This window comes from Centrocercus urophasianus, unplaced genomic scaffold, assembly GCF_019232065.1.
Source record: "Centrocercus urophasianus isolate 14NV4802_14NV808 unplaced genomic scaffold, USGS_Curo_1.0 seq_29, whole genome shotgun sequence".
NCBI classification, from domain to species: domain Eukaryota; kingdom Metazoa; phylum Chordata; class Aves; order Galliformes; family Phasianidae; genus Centrocercus; species Centrocercus urophasianus.
The window spans coordinates 12,296,799-12,319,264 of NW_024884855.1; the positions used below are offsets into that span (position 1 = coordinate 12,296,799).

Sequence of the window (22,466 nt, forward strand, 5' to 3'; positions counted from 1 at the left end):
CCACTGCCTCCACAGCCCTTAAATGAGGGTGGGGAAGGGGTGGATCCTGGTTCCACCCTTCCATCATTCAGTGCATTGCATTGCATTGCATTGCATGCACCTGAGCTCCCTGGGCTGCCCTGCCTTCCCACCAGGTGCTCCATCACTGCTTCAGGCCACGACTCAGCATTTCTGCTATGAACAAGAATGTACTAAAAGTTCCATACTTTCCTGAGAATATATTCTGAATTTCTGAAAAATTTAGCACTTTGTTTTGTACTCCTTTAGCTAGCATTGAAATGATATTGCTCAGTCTACAAAAGTAAAACTGTCACCAAAGTATGAGTAATACTTCTGACAAAAATATAAGTACAAACTGAACTACAAAGAGAAAACGTTGCTTAAAGGCTTCATTTGCTTTTTGACAAAAATAACTGGATAAATTGTCCTTTTATTACGAGCAGTCTGCACTTTCAGTTAAGGGTAATGTAGGACATTTTCAATGGTGTGACACTGGCCGCTTCCATTACTCTTAACTTTAAAGGATTGTTTTTAGCAATTTTCTTCTCAGTGTTTCTGCAGGTGATGTGAGGGATGGCCTCTCTTTGAGAGGTGACCGCAGCTCTCTGTGCCTGCGTACATTTTTACCATTTGTTCTGAAACCACTTCTGGGAGACTGTTAACATTCTGTGTTCAGCGTTGTTTGCTGTTCTGCCGCTCCCAGTGCAAAAGCAAACAGCCTCATGTAGCTTTCTGTGTTTGCTTTGCAAGCTGTTTACAGGAAACAGAGTTGCTGATTTCAAGCGGTAGAACAAAATCAAGAGCAAGTTATAAGTATTAACCAGTCAACCTAATAAAAACATCAGGAAAAGCATAATTACAATTTCTGTAAGTTGGTAACATCCATGCAGGTAATGTCTGTTGAGATCTGTTTGACTGTGAGATGCTGTCTGCGTGTTTGAAAGCACCAGTGAGCAGAGATTAAATCTGTATCTTTCGTACTATGGGGCGACGCAAAATTGTGCTTGAAAATACATGTTGGGGGGTTTAATTATGTTCTCCATACAGCTATAGTTCTTCCTAAGTATTTTGTGTTGAGAAAGTCATGCCTTCTCCAGGATCAGGCCTCTAAGACTGCATTTTCATCACCTATTTAAACTGTTACTGCGAGAAAAATCCAGACAGCAAGTCTAGATTTCTTCCTGCAGGCTCTCTGATAGAATACTTCATGTTGAGATAAAGGTGGGATAATGTGGGAGGCATCAGTGAGAGATCATTTACATTTTCTTAAGTGGAATACTTTCATACTTGAGTACAAGCTGAGGTACCATTGTCTGGATTTCCAGTACTGAGGGCTTTGGACAGCCAGCACATTTAAGTGTTTTAATTTGTGTAATAAAAATTGAAACATCCAAAGTACAGAAACTAACACCTGAAGCTAATCTGTGTGAAAGCAAACAAACAAACTTATGACTTACCTGTTTTGACCACAATTGGGATGCCTGGCTTGGGGATGGGAAGGCAAGGCTTTACAGTCATCAGAAATCCACAGTGCTGTTTTCTTACCTGTCACCTACAGCAGAAATGTGTCACGAATAATTTGCTGATCTGCTTTTTCTTTGGTTTTTAATATGGATGCTTCTTCCATTGACCCTGTGTTCCACCCATCAGCCAGCAGCTACTCTTCAGCTGTAAAAGGAGCTATTAGAAGACTTGTCCCTTTTCCCCTTTCCCTGACAGCTAGCATAGCAACCTGTGTTTTTTGCAGATACACTTCTTATTAAAATCAGTCTTCAGAAGACTGAACAGGGCAATAAGGCAAGAATCAGTGTTTCAGCTCTTTCCTGTAGCAATGTCACCTTTAGTGGTGTCAGATGAAAAATAATGTATTATTCTAAATTGAGTTGTGTTGCATTAAAGTTCTTACACTTACTTATGAAAGCCTATGTGCCTAAGATGGCTAAAATACAGTAATCTTTGTAATTTATGAATAGTGCTTGCTGGAAGGTCATTTCCAGACATTCTAAAGTTCAAACCCAAACCTGCTGGGTGACCTACAGTAGGCTTACTGCCAGCGCTACGTAAAGATGCGTATCGAAACCACCACCAGTCCTTCCTTCTCATAAGGAAACACAGAACATGGTCTCCCTGTTACCAGCAGTAACAACAAGTGCTTTCTTCCGTAGAGTGAGATTGGTGCAGAAGAAGGAGGCGAGAAGGAAATGGAAATCTGGATATTCCAGATATTCAAAACTTCTGTGCCGTGTCTGTGTATTTCACACGCGGTGGAAAGCTCTCTGGAACTCTGTAATACAGAATAACTTAATATGAGAAAGGAGAAGAATATATTGCATTCACAGCACAATCATTGTAAATAAAAGATAAGTTGCTCTAAATCCACTTTTTTTCCTAATTTTGAAATTCCCCAACTTTCTTGTAGCTCGTAGTCCTTCAGATTTAGCGACAAGAATTTAGGAACGTGACCTGAATGTACAGTTTGTCATTCTGCAGTGTGGAATTTCCATACCTTTCTTTCCTAGACACCTATTTTAAATTACACCAGGAAGAAAAGTTAGGAAAAACGAAGCTGTACACTTAAAAATGCAGTTTTATACATTCAAATTGCAGCACATCACAACAGCACAATGAAACTCCTTATTTCAGTAACGCACTGAAGGTAGATTCACATAAATACTTCAGTGCTGTATCAGTGCCAAAAGGACTAATGTCCCTCCTGCGTCCCTGACCTTTTTTGTCTCACCTAAAACACGGGTTTGTGAGGTTTTGTCTAACAGAACATCGCTGCTATTAACTGTAACAATCTATCTTTACAGCCTTCACTAGCTGAAGGAATCAGGAAGTTTTCCTGCACATTCATTGAATTCTTCTCGTGTTTTCCCAGCTGTCCCCTTGTAGCTACAACAACTGGCAGGTGCTAAGCTCCTTCATAATACTTGGAGTGTAAAGTCCCGATTTGTTTATTGTGTGGCAACTGTACTGATAGCATTTACAATGTCACAGTTACACTGTGGGTCTGTGCATAGAGTTTATTGCACAAGAACTAAGTGTGACACTGCTTCTACAACAAAGCCAAATATGGAAGAAACAAATGTGTTGCACGCCATTGATCTGTGCAGCTGAATTGCAGACATCTGTGTTAAAAGGAACATCAGGGAGAGGAACGTCTTTTCTACTCCATCAAAACTGTTAGTTAAAAACTGCTCTGTGTCACAGGCTTATTATTTTCAGTCTCACTCACTTCAGACTTAACATAAAGATATGCAAAAGCTCATCTGCACTTTGAAACTGTAGAATGGGGATTTTTTTTTCTTTTTTTTTTTCTTTTTTTTTATTTTCAGGAGAAATTTTCTAGTTAAAAACCCCTGCAGGTGATTATTGAAAGAAGTATTGGACAAAACGTTTCTCCTGCCTGGTGCTTGCCACGAGTCAGGGAGGGCTGAGGGCTGGGAGGGAACTTGTGATGGTGCTAGCAGTAAATGGAAGGCCTGCTTGGCAGGGGAAGAGCCCAGAACTTGATATCCTGCTGGTGAACAAAGGGTGTGACTGTCCTTCAGGTCCAAAAGAACACGTCCACGTAACGCGAGTTTGCTCATAGGAAAAGTGGTGTGACTTCAAAGGTCTCCAAAACCTCATCATGCTGTAAAATATCCACTGTGAAGAGAGGTAGGAATGCACTCAGCAATACAGTAATTACGCATAATAATGCTACAGTGTGGAGAGGTGGGGAGAGGTTGTCTGTGTGCATTTCCTTCTCTTGAGGCTCCTTAGGCTTCTCATAGAGATGACTGCAGTCACTGGGATAACGCATCCTAGTGTGAGCATCGCTGTCGATAGGGATTTGTTACTGAGTGGTGAATGTGCCCAGAGCTCACCCCACAGTCAGCATTTCCTGTCCAGCTGCATGGACGGAAATCTAACAATCTTTTGATAACTGTTTTCTGGTTCTGCAAAGCAAAATAACAATAACTTGATAATGACAATCTATTATTAATGTAATTAAGTGAAATTAAATCTGTAGAGAGCACAGTTTGATTTCACTTATTTATTTTTAAATGATAACCATTTTACATTTGAAGCTAAAATAAACCCAGTGGACTTTTCTGCTGTTTCTCCTTTCTAGCTGTAGAGATTTTCTATACAAGAAACAGTGAGCTTTAAGTGCCCATACAAAATTGTTTGGAATGCAATGAGAACATTTTTATTTTGTTAAAAGAAAATCCATTCTTAGTGAAAAAAATGCTAAGCTGACCATAAGGTTATACCATCTTTCAAAAGCAGTGTCTTGCTAGTGTTTGGCATTCAGAACTTTTTCCTTCCTTATTAATAAGCAAAATGGACATCTGAGCCTGTACTTCTCTGAAGCTGGGAACAGCCATCCCTTCTACTTCTGTGACATGGCACTTATGTGTTGCTCTCACTACTGACAAAGACAAGCAGGAGAAGAGGAAATGCAATAGTTTAGGATAAATGAAGCTAGTTGTACTTAAAATAAAAATTAAAAAGTGAGTGAAAACTCATGGGCAGTGGAGAGAAAAGAGTTGTTGGCTTATTTAAGCAGATAAATTGACCCTTTCAGCTGGAATCCTGTTTCACTTGCCTTCGAAAGATGACACCTAGCACCCTGTCCTTCACTGGCTGCTTTAATCTAAAGAAAGATCTGTCATCTTGTCCCACCTTACTGCATCACTGCCATCTCCTGGATAGCATAAATGTTCTACTTTCAGAAGAGACTGTTGGACAGAAAGCAAGTGAAGTGTGCCAGCAGCTACAGAACCTTTTTAGCACCTCATCTTGTGGAAACTTCTGGGAAACCAGCTTAGAGGTTGCAGCTGAAGCAGTTAGTAGGTCAGGCCAGCTTTTCCTATGGAGCATTAATGAAGTACAGTTATAATGTATTTATAATAAAATAGGATTGAAAAAAGGGACTGAATTCTTATATAACAAAGAGTGATTGAAAATGAAATACAAGGTGCTTTTCACTTCTTCAGGAGTGAGGTTCTGTATTTCCTAATTTTGTGATAACTTTGTTTCGGTGCTACACAGACCTCCAATCTGCCATAAGTAAGGTAGGAGGAGAGCAGCCAGCCTTTCTACACTGCTAGAGATGGAAACAGTAGCTGAGTTAGTGGAAACTTCTGCTATTCATAGTTCTACTTTCCAAGGTCATTTATAAGGTTAAATCAAGCTCAATGTTCACATTGAGAATATTTTCCTCTAGAATTGGTACTGTGCCTTTTGATGTTCAGTATTCTGCATATAAACTTTTGATGAGTCTGCTGGAGGAAAGAAGGAAAATCAAACCTTCAGTCTTTCATTCTTAAGCATGAGCTTCTCTGTAGTTCATACGTTGCCCCACCGTCTGTCGCAGAGCCATTGGAAGCTCCGTGTGTTCACTGATAGATCAGCTGTTCAGGTTCTCGCTGTGCCTCGTGCTGCATGGCCTTCTGCAGCCTGAGACGGGCACACGTGTCTGTACTGCTGCCCTCAATGCCCACCTGTGTGCGATGGCTCTGGGTTTTCATACAGCACATCCAAACAGTGCGTGTCATTGCAACCCCCTGAAAGACAAATCAGACATTCAGAATGAAGTGGGTGTGCACTTTCTTGATACCATCACGCTCTGCTTCAAGGGCCTAAGAAAATAGAGGGAAATATGACAAAGGGCGTGCTGGCTGTCCTGAAACAGATACATGTCACATGAGCTTCACACACAGCAGACATCTTTCATGTTGCAACTGAAACCCCGGAAAAGATGCCCTGAGTTTCACCCGTGTGTGCATGCAACGTTCACTTGATTGTGACTAGTGTTTGTTCAGAAAATAGTAATTAATTCCACAGTGGGGGAACTTGCATTCTGTGCACAGTAGGTGTGTGTTCCCTGGCAGCTCTCCTAACTTACCCAAACACAATGCCATCACTGCTGGTGAGGCTGGGCAGGCATGCAGCCATTCAGCTGATGCTAAGCAATCAGTTTTTCTTCACCATCTCCTCCCCCAGGTACATCTGTTGGGAGAAAAAAAAAAAAGGAAGAAAAAAGACCTGCAAGCCTGTGTAGAGGGAAACCTAATCTTATTTGTCTTCTTCAGTAAGGCAAACATATGGAAAATGGAAAACAAATGACAATGTTGCAAAGAAAATCACATCGTGCATGTAACTAGCTTGTAAATCCCCTAACTGAAATTCTAGCTTTATTTTGTCTATACAGTAAGCTCTTACTAATTCATGATTTTTGAGAAAAGGATCAGTTGGAGATGTCATTTACATTCTAAGGAGGAAAAAACCAGTTTCTCTTGGAATTCCAGAGAAAAGCCTTTAACCAAAAGGTTTCACTTTGGATACATGTTTGACACTGCTGATGGCAGCAGTTGCAGATGGCTGTGATTAACAAGGGCAGCGACTCCCTGCTGGAGTTGTATTCCATGGAGCACTCAGCACAGCGCCTCACCTCTTCACCCTTGTTTAGTACTGGCAACACATCAGGAGCCTCATTTTGCAGCTGGATGACCCGTGCTTGTTGCAGTCCTGCTCAGACACGGGTGGCTCTGCTGCACCATGGCCCCGAACTGATCGGCCTAAGAGCAGCAGGGCCTCCAATGTGCGAGTTCAGGCTTGTGCTTGTGTGCTCGCTTATTTCCTTGCACCTGCCTGGAAAGGCCCACAAGCTGCCTGTTCAACACCGCTGCAGCTCCAGTACCAGAAGCTGTTGTAATTAAGGCTTCCAGGGCCCCACGGAAGATCTGTCACCTTAATGCAGTCTGCTTCATACGTTTGGGTTAAGAAACAGCCTCTGTCAGTCCTTACAGATATTACGAATGGAGTAACAGGTGGAAAAACAAGTTTGCCATTTTTCATGCATTATTTATGTGGCATACACTCTTCCTTTCCTTTTTTAATTAACATTAAAATTTAGTTACCATACTTACCAATCATCAGAAACTACATAAATATTTCATGCTAATTGTCATCTGTTCAATGATACAGTAGGTTTAAAACAATTTAATCTCTGATTTTTTTTTTCTTTGAGAGAATAAGATGATGAGAACAGGCTGGGAGAGAAAAGGGAAGGAGACCAGCAGGCTGGAAATTGCTAAAATGGAAAGTCACGCCTCTCTTTAAAATAAGCTTTTCTTGTTCTGTTTAAATTGTAAAATAGGAGCATCACACCACAAACAAACTTAGAGGAACTGGAAATTCTCATAGTCTTGATAATTGCTCATGTATTCACTCGTGATGCTGTTTGCCTTTGGCACAGAGGGAATGGGCTGTCAGTGTTAATGCTCATATTTGTACGTATTTGTTTGTCTGTGCTATATATGGACATACAAAGATGGATGTACTGCAATATAGCAAACACTTCAGGAAGCACAGAACCTGGCGTACAGCACTATCAAAGTAAAATGGTAAAAGGTAACTCCAGCAGAAGAAAGTATACCACAGCTAGAACACAGCCTGAGCACAACAGCTCTGGTCTCTTGCTAAAGAACTTTGGCTATGATGCAGCTGGAAAGAAATTATTCAACTGAATAAACACAGAGGCTGTAGGTCCTTCTTTTTTTTTTTCCTGCTTGATTTTAACATTGAGCAATTGAAATTTTTACTTTGGTCAAACGTACACGAAAAGCATGTGCATGGCTGGAACGTATTCCAGAGAGGAGCTGCACAGCAGCACAGGCAGTGGAGTCTAACGAGGAGGAGAAAGTAGAGCAGTATGAGCTCACTGCCACCTAACACCATTGGAGCTCAACTCTTAAAATTAGCAGCAGTGCCTTGTATAATCCTGTTTACTGCTCATTGGTTTTGTCTGGTCATGAAACCATGATGTTTAGGCATCTTCTGGGCTCTGAGGAACGTTGGAAGGTTTTTTCTTTTCCCTGTACCAATCAGACTTTAACATATCTAAAAACATTTTAAGTAATTGGAAGTAGTGTAATGTCCAGGGGGGGAAAAACAGCGTATGAAACATAGCTATGGAGAAAGTGGGTCTTCTCAACAGTGAGCATTACCCTGGTTTGGGATTGTTCCCTAAGTGCTGTGGGTTGTGCAACCTTAGAAGAAAAACAGTGCTTTGAAAGCAACTTCATATCAAATGCTGGAATAGTTAAAGAGGTGCTAAAAGCGTGGCACTGTGTGTTCCGAGGGAAGAGGACTCAAAAGGGCTCTGATCCCATGAAAACTACACCATATCTTTAACTGCATAACAGTGTGAGGTGCACTGACTGACTTCATGGCAGCTCCTATATAAGGAAAGGAGGTAAATCTGCAAAGTGAGGCATGAGCTTTGAATTTTACATGTCTAAATAATAGCAGAATGTTCCATTCCATTCTTCCTGATTCATGAACAGTATTATTTGGATTTCACTGTGTGCTACATGAATGCACAATATTTGGATAAAGCAGGCTTTGTTCATGTTAATCTATGTCTAATTTGTTTCAAGTGAATTCGTTTACTTACAATGCAGAAATATCTACTGCTCACAATTTTAGTGAGAACTTGGTAGATTTTGAAGTGCAAATTGATCTGAGAGTCCCATTTAGAAATTGAAAATCTTCTTGCTTCTTTGTTTTATATATGGTGGCACAGAATTCTGCTCAGCAAAACATACCTATCCACTCAGAAGTGCTTCTTCTGGGTAGTCGGGGCCTACCACGTATAGCAGACTTCAAACACTCTATTATCCTCTGAACTCTCTTCCCTTTTGCTCTGCTGTAGGTTTGACTCCTCTTTTTCTTTTTTATTCTTCCTTCACCCTCTGCAGTCACCTTCATAACAAGCACTGACTGGTCACGTGTCAGTGCCACTTTATAAAGCTCAGCACAGACAGATTTACTCCTTGCTGCTCGCTTCACGTTCGCTCATGCAGTAAGGAAAGGCAGGCTTCACCGAGGCCTGCTGATCTATGTGCACACGAGCATTAACTCCACAGGTTGTCTCCCCCCCCAAGAATTCCGGGCAAACTGCATTAGAAGCAGAGCAGTCAGTGGTTTGGAAACAACACACTGTTTTGCCTTTTCTTATTTTTTCATTTATATTAATTTCCATTAAGACTTTATGCCTTCTTTCAAGTATCTGCTGCACAATCCAATCCTGCAATAAATCTTTCCTATGAGGGAATGGTAAATTGAATGTACTTGAAGCTTAACAGATGTTTAGGTCAGTTATACTTGTGTTGCACTGTATTCTTCTGAGACTTCCCATTTCACCTCCTTTCAGGGCTAATGGCTTCCAATGACTCTGCTTCCAGCTTTTCTTAATCATCGCTGCCTTTACTCTGGGCAAAGGGCAACTGGGAAGAAAGAGCATCCTGACAGAAGTGGGAGCTCTGATATGCCTGACCTGTCCTGTCTCCATGCTTAGCTGTGACTCAGCCTCTTGCTCTTGTTTAATACAAATAATTACATGGCTTCATCTTGAAGACGTGAGGTTACTGGACCTGCCCTGAATGCAAAATAGGACAGGAGATAAAGGAGTGATTCTAATGGAGCGCTTTGTCCCCAGGCATCTAACAAAGTCTTTCTAGTGAGACTTGATGTTTTTCCAGTGGCCTCCTCTAAAGATAAACAGAATCCTAACTATATTTCAAGTAGGTGATGAAACCAGTAATTTTATCCATTAATATTTTAAAAGTTTAAGTGATTTTCTTGGTAACTGCTAATATTTGCTTCTCTGACAAAACTGGACCAAGTTCCATTTTTGTTTCTATTTTGAACTAACTCTTCCTATCTTCTGTTCTGAAAAACAGACAGCATTCAGAATAAGCTAGAAAGACAAACAACCACTAAAATTGCTCAGTGTGAGCAGTGAGATTGAACTGTAACTGCTGCAGAAGCTCTATATTCTGGCCTTATAATGAAGATGCTTACTATCTCTTCTATTTTCAAGCGAGGCTTTCTGTTAGAAATCACTTTCCTTGTTTTTCATCTACTGTGAAGACAATTTTTCAGAGATGCAATGCTGTGTGTGGAGGAGTGTTGTGTATTTTGGGTTAGAGGTTCCTATTTATTCTTTCTACAAACAAAACCAGCAGACCATTAATGGAATTCTAGCCTGTCTTGCTTTCTTAACAGAAAACACAGGGACAACAAACGACCTTGGGTAAGCCTAAAAACCTCCCTCAAGTTTCTAAGGTTTCAGCTTAAGAGATTGTTCTACTGTGCACTGAACCCACCTGAAACTGAAATAAATCCACCGTGCAATTTGACATCACCATCCATGGCCATATTTCAGACTGCAGGCAAATTGCACAGCCCAGGTTCACCTGCTCTACATGAGAGATGTTTGGTATATTTTTAAGGTCACTTTTCTTTTAAGGTGAGACGTTTTCCCAAAGTACCCATCTGTAAGAAGTTGTTTCCTCTCTTCCCTGCATTGCAGTACTGAGCTGATATTAACAGAACAGAATGTGTGCCTATGCACATCTATGAATACATTTTTATTTTCTAAAATAAATGTGGAAATGTTTAATATATATTTCTACTGTTTCATCATACAAAGGTTTTGTATTTAGTGTGGGGGGAACGCAAAGCAAAAAAAAATGGTATATTTGAAAGTGAAGTGCTGTAATAGTTACGTTTATCATGAAGACTGATGGTTTGGGTTTGTTAATTCACTGCATAACGTGATGCCTAAAGCTGGTTTGGTTTACAGTATGTCTGTCATAAGCTGGACTGAAGCAGTCTGTTATCATGCAGTCTAGTCATATTCTGTAGTGTATTTGCATGGTTGCTAGCTCTGGGGTTTGACAGTAAATGATGACAAGGTCGAGACTTGGTTACTGTGTATTAAGAGGTCTCATTAAACCTGATCATGAGCAGCCTTAATACATAGCAAAATATCTTTAATTGACGTGAGTAATGCACTTGTCCTCACTTCAGGTAGTTTTCTTGACCTTTTTACAAACTGAATAATTACTAAGCACCACAGCCTGGCCCTCGCTGATGTCATTATTAGTCTAGTGACCTACTGTGTTTATTAGAGCTATTTTATAATTCGCAGTTGTAATCAAAATCAACTTACTGTCCTGAAGTTGTTTGGTTTCCATCCCACTTGGATGCTGTGACGTGGAGGTCTGGGCTCATTTTACCTTTCCTGAGTTACACTTCCACAAAAACATTTCTCCTGCATAAATCTGAATCAGGAGGGCTGTCCAAACGTGGTAACTCATTATCGCAAGCTGGCGATAAAAGGCCACGGCAGACGTCCACTTACAAAGCGTTCTCTATTTAAAGAGAAGCGTCTGACCTCTAATGTAAACTATAACTTAGATCTTAACGGGGCCACGCGCTCACTGTGAGCTCTTTTCAAAGCATAAAAGAGGAGGCGAGGCGGGTGAGCCGCACACCCAGTGCCTCTGCCTTACTGGGAGCAGTGAAGAGATCCCAGTACAGAATGGGTTTTGTCTGACGTGCAGTGCATGGGGAGCCTTCGGTGAGGGGAGAAAGAAGATACGATGAGAGAAACGGTCACTGACATTTAAAAACAAGATGTGTTCCAGGGTGTGCAAAGAAAAGAATCCCGGAAAAAGAAGGAAATGTCGATTTCAAAGTTCTCTTCATCTCAGGATACGTTTGGGCAGTAGTCTTTGCAATAAAGGCTAAAAAAAAAGTGGCTAGTTTTCTACCCAAGTATTGAAAGCCGAACGCCTTGAAGGCTGCGGTCAGCTGCAGTGCGAGACAGAAATAACAAGCCCTGAGCGCCAGGTTTTCCACCGCACGCTGCGGTGAATGGGCCGCTTCAGCGCCGCAGGGCAGGGCTGCGCTCAATGCCCGCCTTGTGGGCTGCCTGGGGCTGCCTGCCCGAGCGCCGTGCTTTGGCAGCAGCTCCTCCCAGCACACATGGGCACGGAGTGCCTGTGCACCTCCTTAAAAAGCAGCAGTAACGCACAGGGCGATTTTCTGGTGGCCGTTCCAGCATTCACCACGAATGTTTATCAACTGCCAAACGGCTCTGTGTTCCGCAGATGTGAAGCCAAGCAAACTTCACAGTCTCACGTGGGTTTTTTTTCCCCAGTTTCTTTTCAGACTGTATCACTACTTGGTGGCTCTTTTCACAAAACTCCTCTGATTTTGAAATGCCACTACAGTGAAAAACGTAACTTCTCAGTTGATTTGAGTGAAATAAGAACTACAGCCTAAATTGCACTCACTTCTGCAGCCTTACAAACAACCAGGTCGCTTACTGATGGCCATTACTTGAAATGTTTGTGTAACTACACTGTATTTACTTTTCTACTGCGTAGGAAATAATTACTGTAGTGACTGTCACTTCTCACAGTATTTACTTCTATATTTTTAATCACCAGCACCCTATCACTGTAGGCTGTTTGCATGGAACTTCCTATCCTGGTTTTAGTGCCCACTGCCTCTTCTGGGCATCATGAAAAGAGCCTGGCCCCATCCACTTGTCTCCCACCCACCAGATATTTGTAAGCATCAGTAACGTTACCCTTCAGTCCTCTCTTCTCCAGGCTGAACTGCCCCAGGTCTGCCATCCTTTCTTCATAATGGAGATGCCCCAGGCACAGGGTTACCAGAACCCCAACGTACACCATGGAGGGATGGGTCTTGATGGCTGGGGAAATGTTGAGAAAAGAAGAGATAAGAAGTTCTGCCATTCATTTTGTTTAGCTGAATTTGCTAAGGAAAAGAAGCTGAGAAATCTGCCTTTCCTGTCTATGAGTTAATGCCATACAGACAGGCTGTAATCCCTGATAAAACAGCATGAGAAATAAATCAGCATACGTATCAGACCTGCTTTAGCAGGTGTGCTGTCAGCGAACTGCAGCGCTGACGCTGTGGTTAGTTAAACATTAAGGCCCGGTTTGCAGGCTGAGTGGACAGCAGTTGTTTGCACAGCAGCTGCTATCTCCAGCCTCCATGTCCTATGCCCCACATCGGCAAGAACAGTCTCTCACTGAATCAGTCACGTTACTTTGGGAGAAGGAAGGAGTTACTTTGCCTGTCACACCAAGTCTTGCTTGCACAATAACACAACTGATTATTTTCCTGTCATTTATGAGCTTCTTGGTTTGTTTGTGGCCAGATACACTTAATTATTTAAACTGCTGTGCTAAGAAACAGCAGGAAGTTTCCTATCTCTCTTAATATAGCTAACAAATGTATTAGTTACATGTATTTTATTGCTGCTTGTTAACCAGCTTCAGAACTCTAGGAGAGAAAGAAATACGGTTGTGTGTTTCCCAACAGGCCAAGTTCTGGTAGAAATTTCAAGAACACACAAGAAACTCAATGACAGTCTAGAGGAAAGTGTAAGTTCAACCATTTCTTAACCTACCTCAGCTTTTGAAATTAAAAACCACTTCTGCCGATTTTTAATAACCCTTAATTTATTTGCTTTAAAGTTTAAGAAATTTCATAAGGAAATTATATCTGAACTGGAGAGGAAAACAGACCTGGATGTAAAATACATGACCGTAAGTACATTCAGTTCTAATACCAAAAAGGGCATCTTTTACTTATCGGTCGGTCCCCAGCAGTTTATTAATCCCTGTTAGATCTGAGCTCTACTTAAACACGGCGCAAGCATTTGTGCTTATTTTGAGCTAAAATAGGGACCAGTGCATGACTTCATAGCATCCTTAACCCACAGCTGAGAAAAGCAGTCGGTTGCCTCATTTGACATGCATTAGCAATATCTATGGTAATGCTTTCTAGCTGCTTACACAAGCAGCATTGCGGAGCGCACTGAGATGTTTGTAAATGCTCTGATTGCAGGCGACTTTAAAGAGGTACCAAACCGAACACAGAAGTAAATTGGATTCCCTAGAGAAGTCTCAGGCTGAGCTGAAAAAAATTCGAAGGAAAAGCCAAGGAGCACGAAACGTGATGAAATATGAGCATAAAGAAATGGAGGTCAGTGTATCGGCTCTTGGTTTGCTTTTTTCTTTTTGTAATTTTATTTTGCATGAGAACTGGTCAGCAGAAAACACGAAGCTGTTGCAGGTCCTATCTGGGTCTTTCAAAGCTTGACTTCTGAAGCCTACAACAATTCTTGTGCACGCAGTGTAATTAGTTAATTCACAGCTGCCCAGCACGTTGTTTGGCAAGTTAAACTAACTTCAAAGAATGCGTATTTTTGATTTCTCAGAGCTGCTGTACGTTACAGGCACTCCTACAATAATTACTGCAGCTCAAATTAAATGCTGCCTGCGCTGCTGTACGCCTTCAGAGGCGTTACTTCAGCTTCAGGGTTTCTTAGATGGCCACTGCTTGGAGAGCGGCCTTAAAGCACCTCAGGAGCTGCACCTTTGTGCAGCAGTTCACTCAGCCACGTTGTGTAAACGCAGCAGTAATTTGCTACTAACGCGTTTCCCGACGTAGCCCTACGACTGATTCATTGCCTTCGCGGCTGTTCTTACACAGCATTGCCATCTTGAGGCCAAATAAGAAAAGGCAAGGCGGTGCAGACAGAGGACTTGTTATTTCAAATAAAACAGAAACTATTTTCTGACACACGATGTTAGGTTAGCTGTTATATTTTTTCCTCTCTATTTTTCTATTTTTTTTCTTTAAATAAAGCTTTGTTTATAACAAGGCACGTAAACATAAATCACACCAGCTCTTACTTCTTACAGTGTGTTTTAACCCACATTCAGAACAGTTCATTTTTAATGTACCGGACTGAGAATTTAAGAATTAGCCTTTAAGCACATTTTAGCCACAAACTCTCATAAGCTCAGATAAATACATTTCAGTCTCTTTAGTAACTCATTTTTTCCTCTCTAAGATGAAGTATAGATTCATTACAGCTTTGTGAGAGTAAATATAACTGCTATAGAGCAGATGAAGGTAATCAGTCCAGTTAGAGAACACCTGTGGCCTTAAAGCTGCTGCTTTGAAGTCACATTCTTCTTTGTTACAGCATTTAATTTAGAAGACAGAATTATTTTTCTTGTTTTGCTTCATTGTCTACACACACACACAGAGTAGAATCATAAAATCATTTAGGTTGAAAAATACTCTTAAGACCCTCAGGTGCAACCATCAGTGACCAACCAAGTCCAGCCCTACACCATGTGCCACGTCCACACATCTCTTCAGCTCCAGAAACAGCAGCTCCACCAGTACCTGTGCAGATGGTCCAGGGAGGCCCAGCCACCATGACAGAATTCCTCCCGACTTCTGAATCTCCTCTGGTGCTTCACACCCCAATACTGATTGCCTGTAATAGAATACATGTGTGTCTGATGAGATTGGAGAAGTCAGATGTGTGCATAAAAAGAGAATGACTTGGAAGCAGAGCCACTCCACCCCACCTTTCTGATAACTTTTTTTCTTTTTCTTGTCTTTTTGGAACACGCTTCAGTAACTGGAGAGAGTATCAAATAAAACTCACAGACTGTATGTGAATTATTTACCTTTTTCCCTTAGTATTTGGAAACCGTGAGCTCTCGACAGACTGACATTCAGAGATTCATTGCAGAAGGCTGTAGAGAAGCTCTACTTGAAGAAAAAAGAAGATTCTGCTTTCTAGTTGACAAGCACTGCAGTTTTACCCAGCACATGCACTTCTATCACGCTCAGGTTGGTGGCATGCATGTAAATAAACATGAAGCTCCTGAAATCTAATCATATCAGAGATCTTAAAATCTCTCCTAGCATCTAGATGAGAGTGCCACAAATAGTTCAGATAGCACTGGGAACAATGCAGTGCCAGATGAGTGCTGTGATCTGCTTGTAGAGAATGTCTGCAATGTGATATTCTCGTAAAGGTGCTGTTGCAAACGGTGAAAAGTTGCTATGACTTCTTAAAAAATCACACATTAAGAAGTTTGGTATTTCTAACATCTGACCCTGAAAAAGGACTGTCTCTTTCTTCTATATACTTCAAAGAGGTATTACTTAGCCTTGAATATGTTTGAAAAGACTTCCATTTCACTTCATTTACCATTTTCTAACAACAAAAATTAGCAAGTAGTTCTGTGTAATTTTATGTCAAATGTATCTTTGATGAGTACCTCTTACATTTGGATGCAGTGTGCAGAATTCCTCAATGCCAAGCTGCCTGGGTGGCAGGAAATCTGTAGTGATGCCACCAAAGTTCCTGAAAAAGTCAAAATGATGATTGATGAAATAAGGACACCTGGTTCCACTCCAATATCAGGAACTCCGCAGCCTTCACCAATGATAGAGAGAAACACCGTGGTATGTCATTCCCTGATGGTTAAAGGCTCTCTTTCAAATGGGTCCAGATTGTCTTCACTGGTTTCTATTGTACTTAAGCATTTGGATTCAAGGCTGTAACGTGCATCAGCTGAAATACGCTGGGGTTGGGTGGGAAAGCAAAACCATGAAGCTGAATGGTTTGCTGCTGGAGAAATGCAGAGTAAAGCAGGCAGAAGCTCACAGGCAGAGAAGGCTGTTTCCAGTTGGGTGTCCAGGGCTTTCCTGCAGACACAGCCTTAGGACCACCCTAGTTTTTGCCACTCTATTTCCAACACTTCTGCCTGTAAGTGCTAGGAATATTTGAGGTTCAAGATAAACAAAATTTTACCCTTTCCTTCTTCCCTCTGATTCTTATTACAGAATATTGAAATATAGACATTAGATTCTCAAATAGACATTAAATTCTCAATTCCCCTGTTTGCACGTTGTGTTACCACTGGTTATTGAATTTCTAAATTCAATACCTCCAAAAGTTAAGAAGTGTACTGATCTGTGCATGAGTGGGCTGTTTGTGAAAACTGGGCTTCCATAGCATTTCCACTAGTTGCTGTGCATCAGGGAACAGGATCCTTGCAAACTATTCTATCAGAAGTTTCATAGCAAGGTAGGCCCAGCAGAAAGGCCTTACATAGGTGTGATCTGGGAAAACCTGAGCGTTGCTTTCTAGAGGTTATGTTGCAAACACAGGAAGTCATGTCACCTCTCTTAGGACAACATTTTTCTGATTCTAGATTGGAAACAACTTTTATGCTCACAATGAAAATGCATCAAAGGTGCCCCCTGCTCCTGTTGGCAGGGCGTACACCAGCCCTCTTGTGGACATGTTTAACAATCCTGCCACGGGCCCAAAGGTGTCTCCTGAAAGAGCAACCAATGCAGCAGGTGAGTGGCATTTCACTGCAAGCCACGTGTGTGCAGGGGTGTGTTAACAACCCGGAATTCTCTTTGGGATTTTGTGACTACTACCAGGATTTGAATTCCAGGATGTGTGGGGGAGTATAAAATGGTCTCTGCAGAGTGTTCATGCATCAGTTATCTAACAGGTGAAGTGCATGTCATAAGGAGGAAATAACTGTTCACAATTAAATGAAGCTACCTATCGTAAACTTTCACTTCCATCATTTGCCATGCATCCCTGGTTAGCACAGCTCAACTGTCTCTGTGCCCTCAATCCTACCAGAAGAATACACTCTATGATTTTGGACCAGATGCACACCATTATTTCTGTGCACACTAACAGACAAGAACATTGCAGTCTTGGTATGGTTTCCTTGAAGAGTGTACAGCAGCCAGGAAAAAATGCACGTGGGACAAAACAAGCTGTTCTGTACTTCTGAAATGTAAAATGCTGTTATTTTATTAGTATTTTATTAGTTTGTAAAATATGAGTCTTTGACTTACTCTGCTACAGGGAAAGAACTAAGCCTACATCACAACAAAACAAATGCAGTGCTAGAACAGCAATTCCAGCATTCCCTCCTTAAAACTGCCTTTAATGTGCATTATACTGGTCAAATAACACACATTCATCTTCTGGAAAACATCCCATACCCGCAGAGTGCCAAGTGTCTGCAGTTCTCATTGATCCAGGTGAAGCTCAGTGCTGGACATGAGAATGAAATCAAATCTTGGGCTTGTTTTAAGAATGGAAAATTTTCAGAGTCTTTTGCAGCTGCTTCTGGTTAGCATTTCTTATGCCAAGCAGAAGAAAGCAAATTAACACTTACATAACTTTCTATGTCTGTTGGTTCAACGTTGCTGTGGTAGCATGTGTGCATGTATACAAATACCAATGTTATGAAGAACTCTGGTGATAAGAAACATTGGTAGATAACTGAGAGTCTACAACAGAACAAAGTCCCACAACTACACTTGAATACTGCTTCACCAAACCTGCTTCTCCTGACAGCTAATTGTATCTTGTTAATATGGTTAATTTTGCTTTTAATTTTGCAGAGAATTCAGATGATGCCAGTTTATCGCGCTCAACTTCAGTTGCCACAGGGCTGAATATAATGAAAAGGCAGAAAGTAAAGACGATCTTTCCACACACAGCTGGAAATAACAAGACTTTACTTAGCTTTGCACAGGGAGACACCATCATACTTCTTGTATCTGAAGAAAAGGACGGCTGGCTTTATGGGGAACATGAGTCAACCAAAGTGTAAGACAATCGATTTATTACCCAATTTGAACACGAAGGAAAAGTGTCTCTAGCAGGAATTAGTACATGGTTTCCACTTTTTCTGCTGTCACTGACTGGGAACTTCTATCAGGTGAATCTCACTGCACGTATTTCAGGGAGATCTTGTATACTAGAACCCAGGCCTTTAAATATTACATCTTCTAGAGTCTGTTTTGTCCAGTGTTGACTTCTGAAAAATCTTTCCAATTTTATAACATATGAAATTGAAATCCTTTTCCATTACAGAAAAGGATGGTTTCCATCATCATATACTAGACCACTAGAAGAAACAGAAGAAAAAGCCTTTGTTCCAGTGCCAAGGTAATATTTAGAATGGAATGTGCAAAAAATACCCAAATCTTCTTTCTTACATTCTTTCAAACGTATTAGAAATATTAGTTTTCTGCTTACACCATCAGTCGCTCAGCAACACGTAGAGGAAGCACCTCCTAACTGTCTGTACTGCCACACCTAGATCACATTGCCATGTGGCTACAGAGACCTAAGAACGATCATCACTCCAACTTTACAGTCCCACGGACTTCAGAGAGATCATATGCCTTAACTACACATTTTTGTTCTTTCCTGGACAAAAGACAAGGAGGAAAGGTGTATTATGGAACTGAACATGTTACCTGCTGGGTTCTGTCTTGCAGCACTGCGCCGGTTAGAAGTATCAGTTCAGTCAATCTTGCAGAAAAAGCTGGTGTTGTCCTCCCACCACCAGACTATCTGGGTTCAACTCCAGATAAGAGAATGGAGTCTTCCAAAGGTACTGCTGCTAAAACACCAGCTGAGAAACCAGAAAGTGCAGGTCCGGTAAGTAACCAGTGCCATTAATCTGAATGTTCTGCTTACTCCTCTTGACCTGCTTAACTGAGCTCTTCAATGAGGCCCTTGATACTGTTCTATACTCTCCAGTATGATTATGCTTTTCTGGTATCTCAGTCTACCTAGAGGAGAACGGTGACAAATTGTTTGGGGATACAATGAAGAGCACTAGAAGCCCCGTTCTGCACAGCAGAGAAATGGAATCTGTGAATCTTGAGAACACATTCTTATGGAAAGCAGTACTTTCAAATTAAGTGTCTGGGAACTTCTAAAATAATAATGAAGAAAGAGTCTATATTTTGACACACACACGGTTTTCATTTTTGGGTAAGAAAAGCAATAAGCCTTAACAATTATATAATGTCAGATTTCTACCCAGGTTCATTTATTCTGACTATCTGTTGAGAGCTCTGGGGATCAACATGTCCTTCAAGTGTAATTACGCTCACAATAGTTAAAAGGTGTATCAGCCTGTGAAAGCTGCCAGGCCAGCAGTACAGAGAGTTCTTTGCCCTGTCACAAGTAAAAGGTGACGTACTGTAGACCTCTGATGCCCCACACTGCCTTGGTGTCACCATGCTGTGCCGCAGCCTGGCCTCAGGTGGCTCTCAAGAGCGGCCAGCCATGAGGACTTTCTTTCTGTAGTGTTGGTTCAGGGGGATTATGAATAAACTTAAGGCTTGTGGACTAACATTCCTGTTGCACTGAAAAACCAAGAGAAAGCTGATAGGTGAGGATGGAATTAACTAGAACTGCTTGTTCATCCTGGAGGCTTACAGCCTTTCAGCCTTTTAGGAATGGAAGACAAATGCATTCAGGTCTCATAACTGTTGTTGAGGTTCCCCCTAACGTGTAGCAGATAGACATTCACTGTGACCCCTGATTCTTACCTGGTATACAAAAGGAAGAGAATTGTACTCACAGCACAGGATTTCACTCCAGAATTACTATTTACTTTTGTTCCCTTGGAAAGCCTCAGAATTTCCTTGTTCTCCCTGCTTCTGTGCAAGTCAACAGCCACCGCTCCGCTGCCAGGCCCGAGAATGCTTTGTATGCTGGAACATGTAGTCAAAAGTTCGCTTTTGCTTTGAACCTAATCTGACACCTCCTAGAAGCAATGCAATTAGTTTGCCATTTGAAATACTTAAAATTAAATACTATTGTACTCAAAGTTTTGTGGAAAAAAGGACAAGTTTAATGTTTGCCAAAGCCTCTACATTGTGCAGCAGGCTTGGCAGCCCGTTACAGGAGCTGAGTTCATGGCACCAAGCACTGCATCCTAAAGGAACGCTGTGTCAGTGCCACACTGCCATCTTCTGGGTAATCTCAAATTCACAAAAATCGAGGAAATCTCATCAGAAGTACAGTGCACACTGTAGCTGTAAAAGCATTTTCAGCTCGTGCATTCAAACAAACACAACCGTTTGATGACAACAAAATGCCAACAGTACCTGTGCAAAGTCATTCCTGTTCTCGCCACTCCCATGCAGCCGCTGCTGGTTAAACATGCAGGTGCTGCCAGGGCTCGCTGCTTTGCTTTGTTTTCACCATCGCTGCTCACAGAAGTCACAGGAGATGCCTTCATTCATACGCTGCACATCAACAGTCACGGAGCGCAGGAGGGTTTCTGTGGTGGTGGCACGGGGGGGTTTGGTTGTTTGGTGGGTGCTTGCATGCATTGTTGGGTTTTTTGGCACTTCTGCAGCGTGCTACAGAAACTGTATGGCAACACTTTGCTTCTGTCCTTTTGGTTGCCAGTTTTCAGTGATGTTTGATATTTTTACCTATACAGCGCAGAACTTTTTGTAAGTGTAATTGGTGATCTTGGCAAAAAAAACAGAACTGACCCCCCTGGGGAAGAAGACCCCATTCTCTACACTGCATGCACACACAGCTGTCGGTGTCTGGATGTTCTCAGACCATTCTCTTCTGCCCACCTCTCCACAGTTCAACTAAACTAGACAGCTATTAGTCCAAGTCACTGCATATTTCATTCTGCTCGAATGGTAGAGCCTCTTTTCTGTAGCAGCACAATGAGGAGATCACCTGGAGCACGTTCTGTTGTTTTTTTAAATCTGTACCCGTATCCTTTCTCTTACAGAAACCCAACATGAATGGCATTGTAAAACCACCCTTTCTAAGGTACGTTTTAAAGCTGCTTATTCAATTATAGTTGTGTTGGTTTTCAGTTTGATGTGTGTTATTGTATTGACTGTGAGGGGACCTGAGGATGTTTCTTCCTGAGCTGCTCTGACCGCTGGCAGCAGCGTTAGCCCCACAGTGCCAGAAGTGCTGGGAGGGGAGCACAGATCCTCCCAGAGCAGCAGGTGCTTCTCCTGTGGTTTGGCACAGAGCGGGGCTTAAATCCAAACTTTCTGGAAGCCTTTTAAAGAACATCCAGGCAGTAACTTACCAAACCTGGGACTGCTGTCAAGACAGTTCTCCTGCGTAAGGCTGTTTTAAACGCTCAGGCTGAGCTAGTTGTGTAGAGTCTGCTGGTGTGAGATTGTAACGTGTTCTTCCAGCAATGCTCCTTGCAGCACAGCAAACCTCGCAGTAACTTTGTGCATTTCTTTTCAGTGGAGAAAATCCTTTTGCAACTGTGAAGCTCAGACCAACAGTGACAAACGACAGATCAGCGCCCATTATCCGATGAATAGATGACCCCTATAAATATTTCCTCCTTACAAACATCAATTGCAGTAATGACAATTGCTATCTAAACTTGTTCTAAAAATTATTTAAGTGTAATTACTGTAAAATAGAATCATACTGGTACGGATTTCTGATTTTTAAAAGCATTCCTTCTAATGAGGCTGTTGCTTTGGGCTATGATGGAGCAGCTCAGCTTGGTTCTACAGTACGCCTTCTGCAGGGGATGGAATCGTGGAGATCCTGGAGATCGTTTGGATGCTCCAGGCAGTCTGACTAAAAGATCACAGATCTGAGGACTTGGCATTTGTTGTTTGGAAATTGCCACAGTAAGCTGTAGAACGCAGGCCTTGCCTATGCCACTCAATTAGAAAAAGCTGATTGATTTTTTTTTAATACAGCAATGTACCAACTGCCTTATTCCAGCGTAGAGATTTGTCTGTATACAGCGGCAACACATTATTTTGTTTAAAAAGACTCGTGGTTATAAATAAATATTTATCCTCTATGCATATGTAATGCTTTGCTTAATGGCAGATACAAGTTACAAAATGTTAACGTAAACCTATTTTAGGTCTCATATATTGTCAATACATTCTTCAACAACATATATATT

At 41.6% G+C, this 22,466-nt stretch overlaps 1 protein-coding gene and 1 long non-coding RNA gene across 2 annotated transcripts in view; one reads left to right on the forward strand and one right to left on the reverse strand.

Annotated features, from left to right (window-relative positions):
- BAIAP2L1 (BAR/IMD domain containing adaptor protein 2 like 1) overlaps window positions 1-22,358 on the forward strand; it is a 33,546-nt gene extending 11,188 nt beyond the window's left edge. The window contains exons 4-14 of the mRNA XM_042828288.1: window positions 13,204-13,265; window positions 13,359-13,430; window positions 13,732-13,869; window positions 15,388-15,540; window positions 15,994-16,161; window positions 16,914-17,064; window positions 18,139-18,346; window positions 18,614-18,688; window positions 19,024-19,186; window positions 21,300-21,340; window positions 21,779-22,358. Of these exons, the coding sequence (XP_042684222.1) occupies window positions 13,204-13,265; window positions 13,359-13,430; window positions 13,732-13,869; window positions 15,388-15,540; window positions 15,994-16,161; window positions 16,914-17,064; window positions 18,139-18,346; window positions 18,614-18,688; window positions 19,024-19,186; window positions 21,300-21,340; window positions 21,779-21,854 (1,307 nt within the window). The 3' untranslated portion in view covers window positions 21,855-22,358. The remainder of the gene's footprint in view (window positions 1-13,203; window positions 13,266-13,358; window positions 13,431-13,731; window positions 13,870-15,387; window positions 15,541-15,993; window positions 16,162-16,913; window positions 17,065-18,138; window positions 18,347-18,613; window positions 18,689-19,023; window positions 19,187-21,299; window positions 21,341-21,778) is intronic.
- On the reverse strand, window positions 31-15,556 carry LOC122165387. The gene is made up of 5 exons (XR_006170457.1): window positions 15,085-15,556; window positions 12,443-12,568; window positions 5,900-6,003; window positions 5,302-5,558; window positions 31-2,284 (listed from the first exon to the last, which is right to left on the reverse strand). It is a non-coding gene; the product is annotated as an uncharacterized LOC122165387 (long non-coding RNA).
- Window positions 22,359-22,466: the final 108 nt, after the last annotated feature.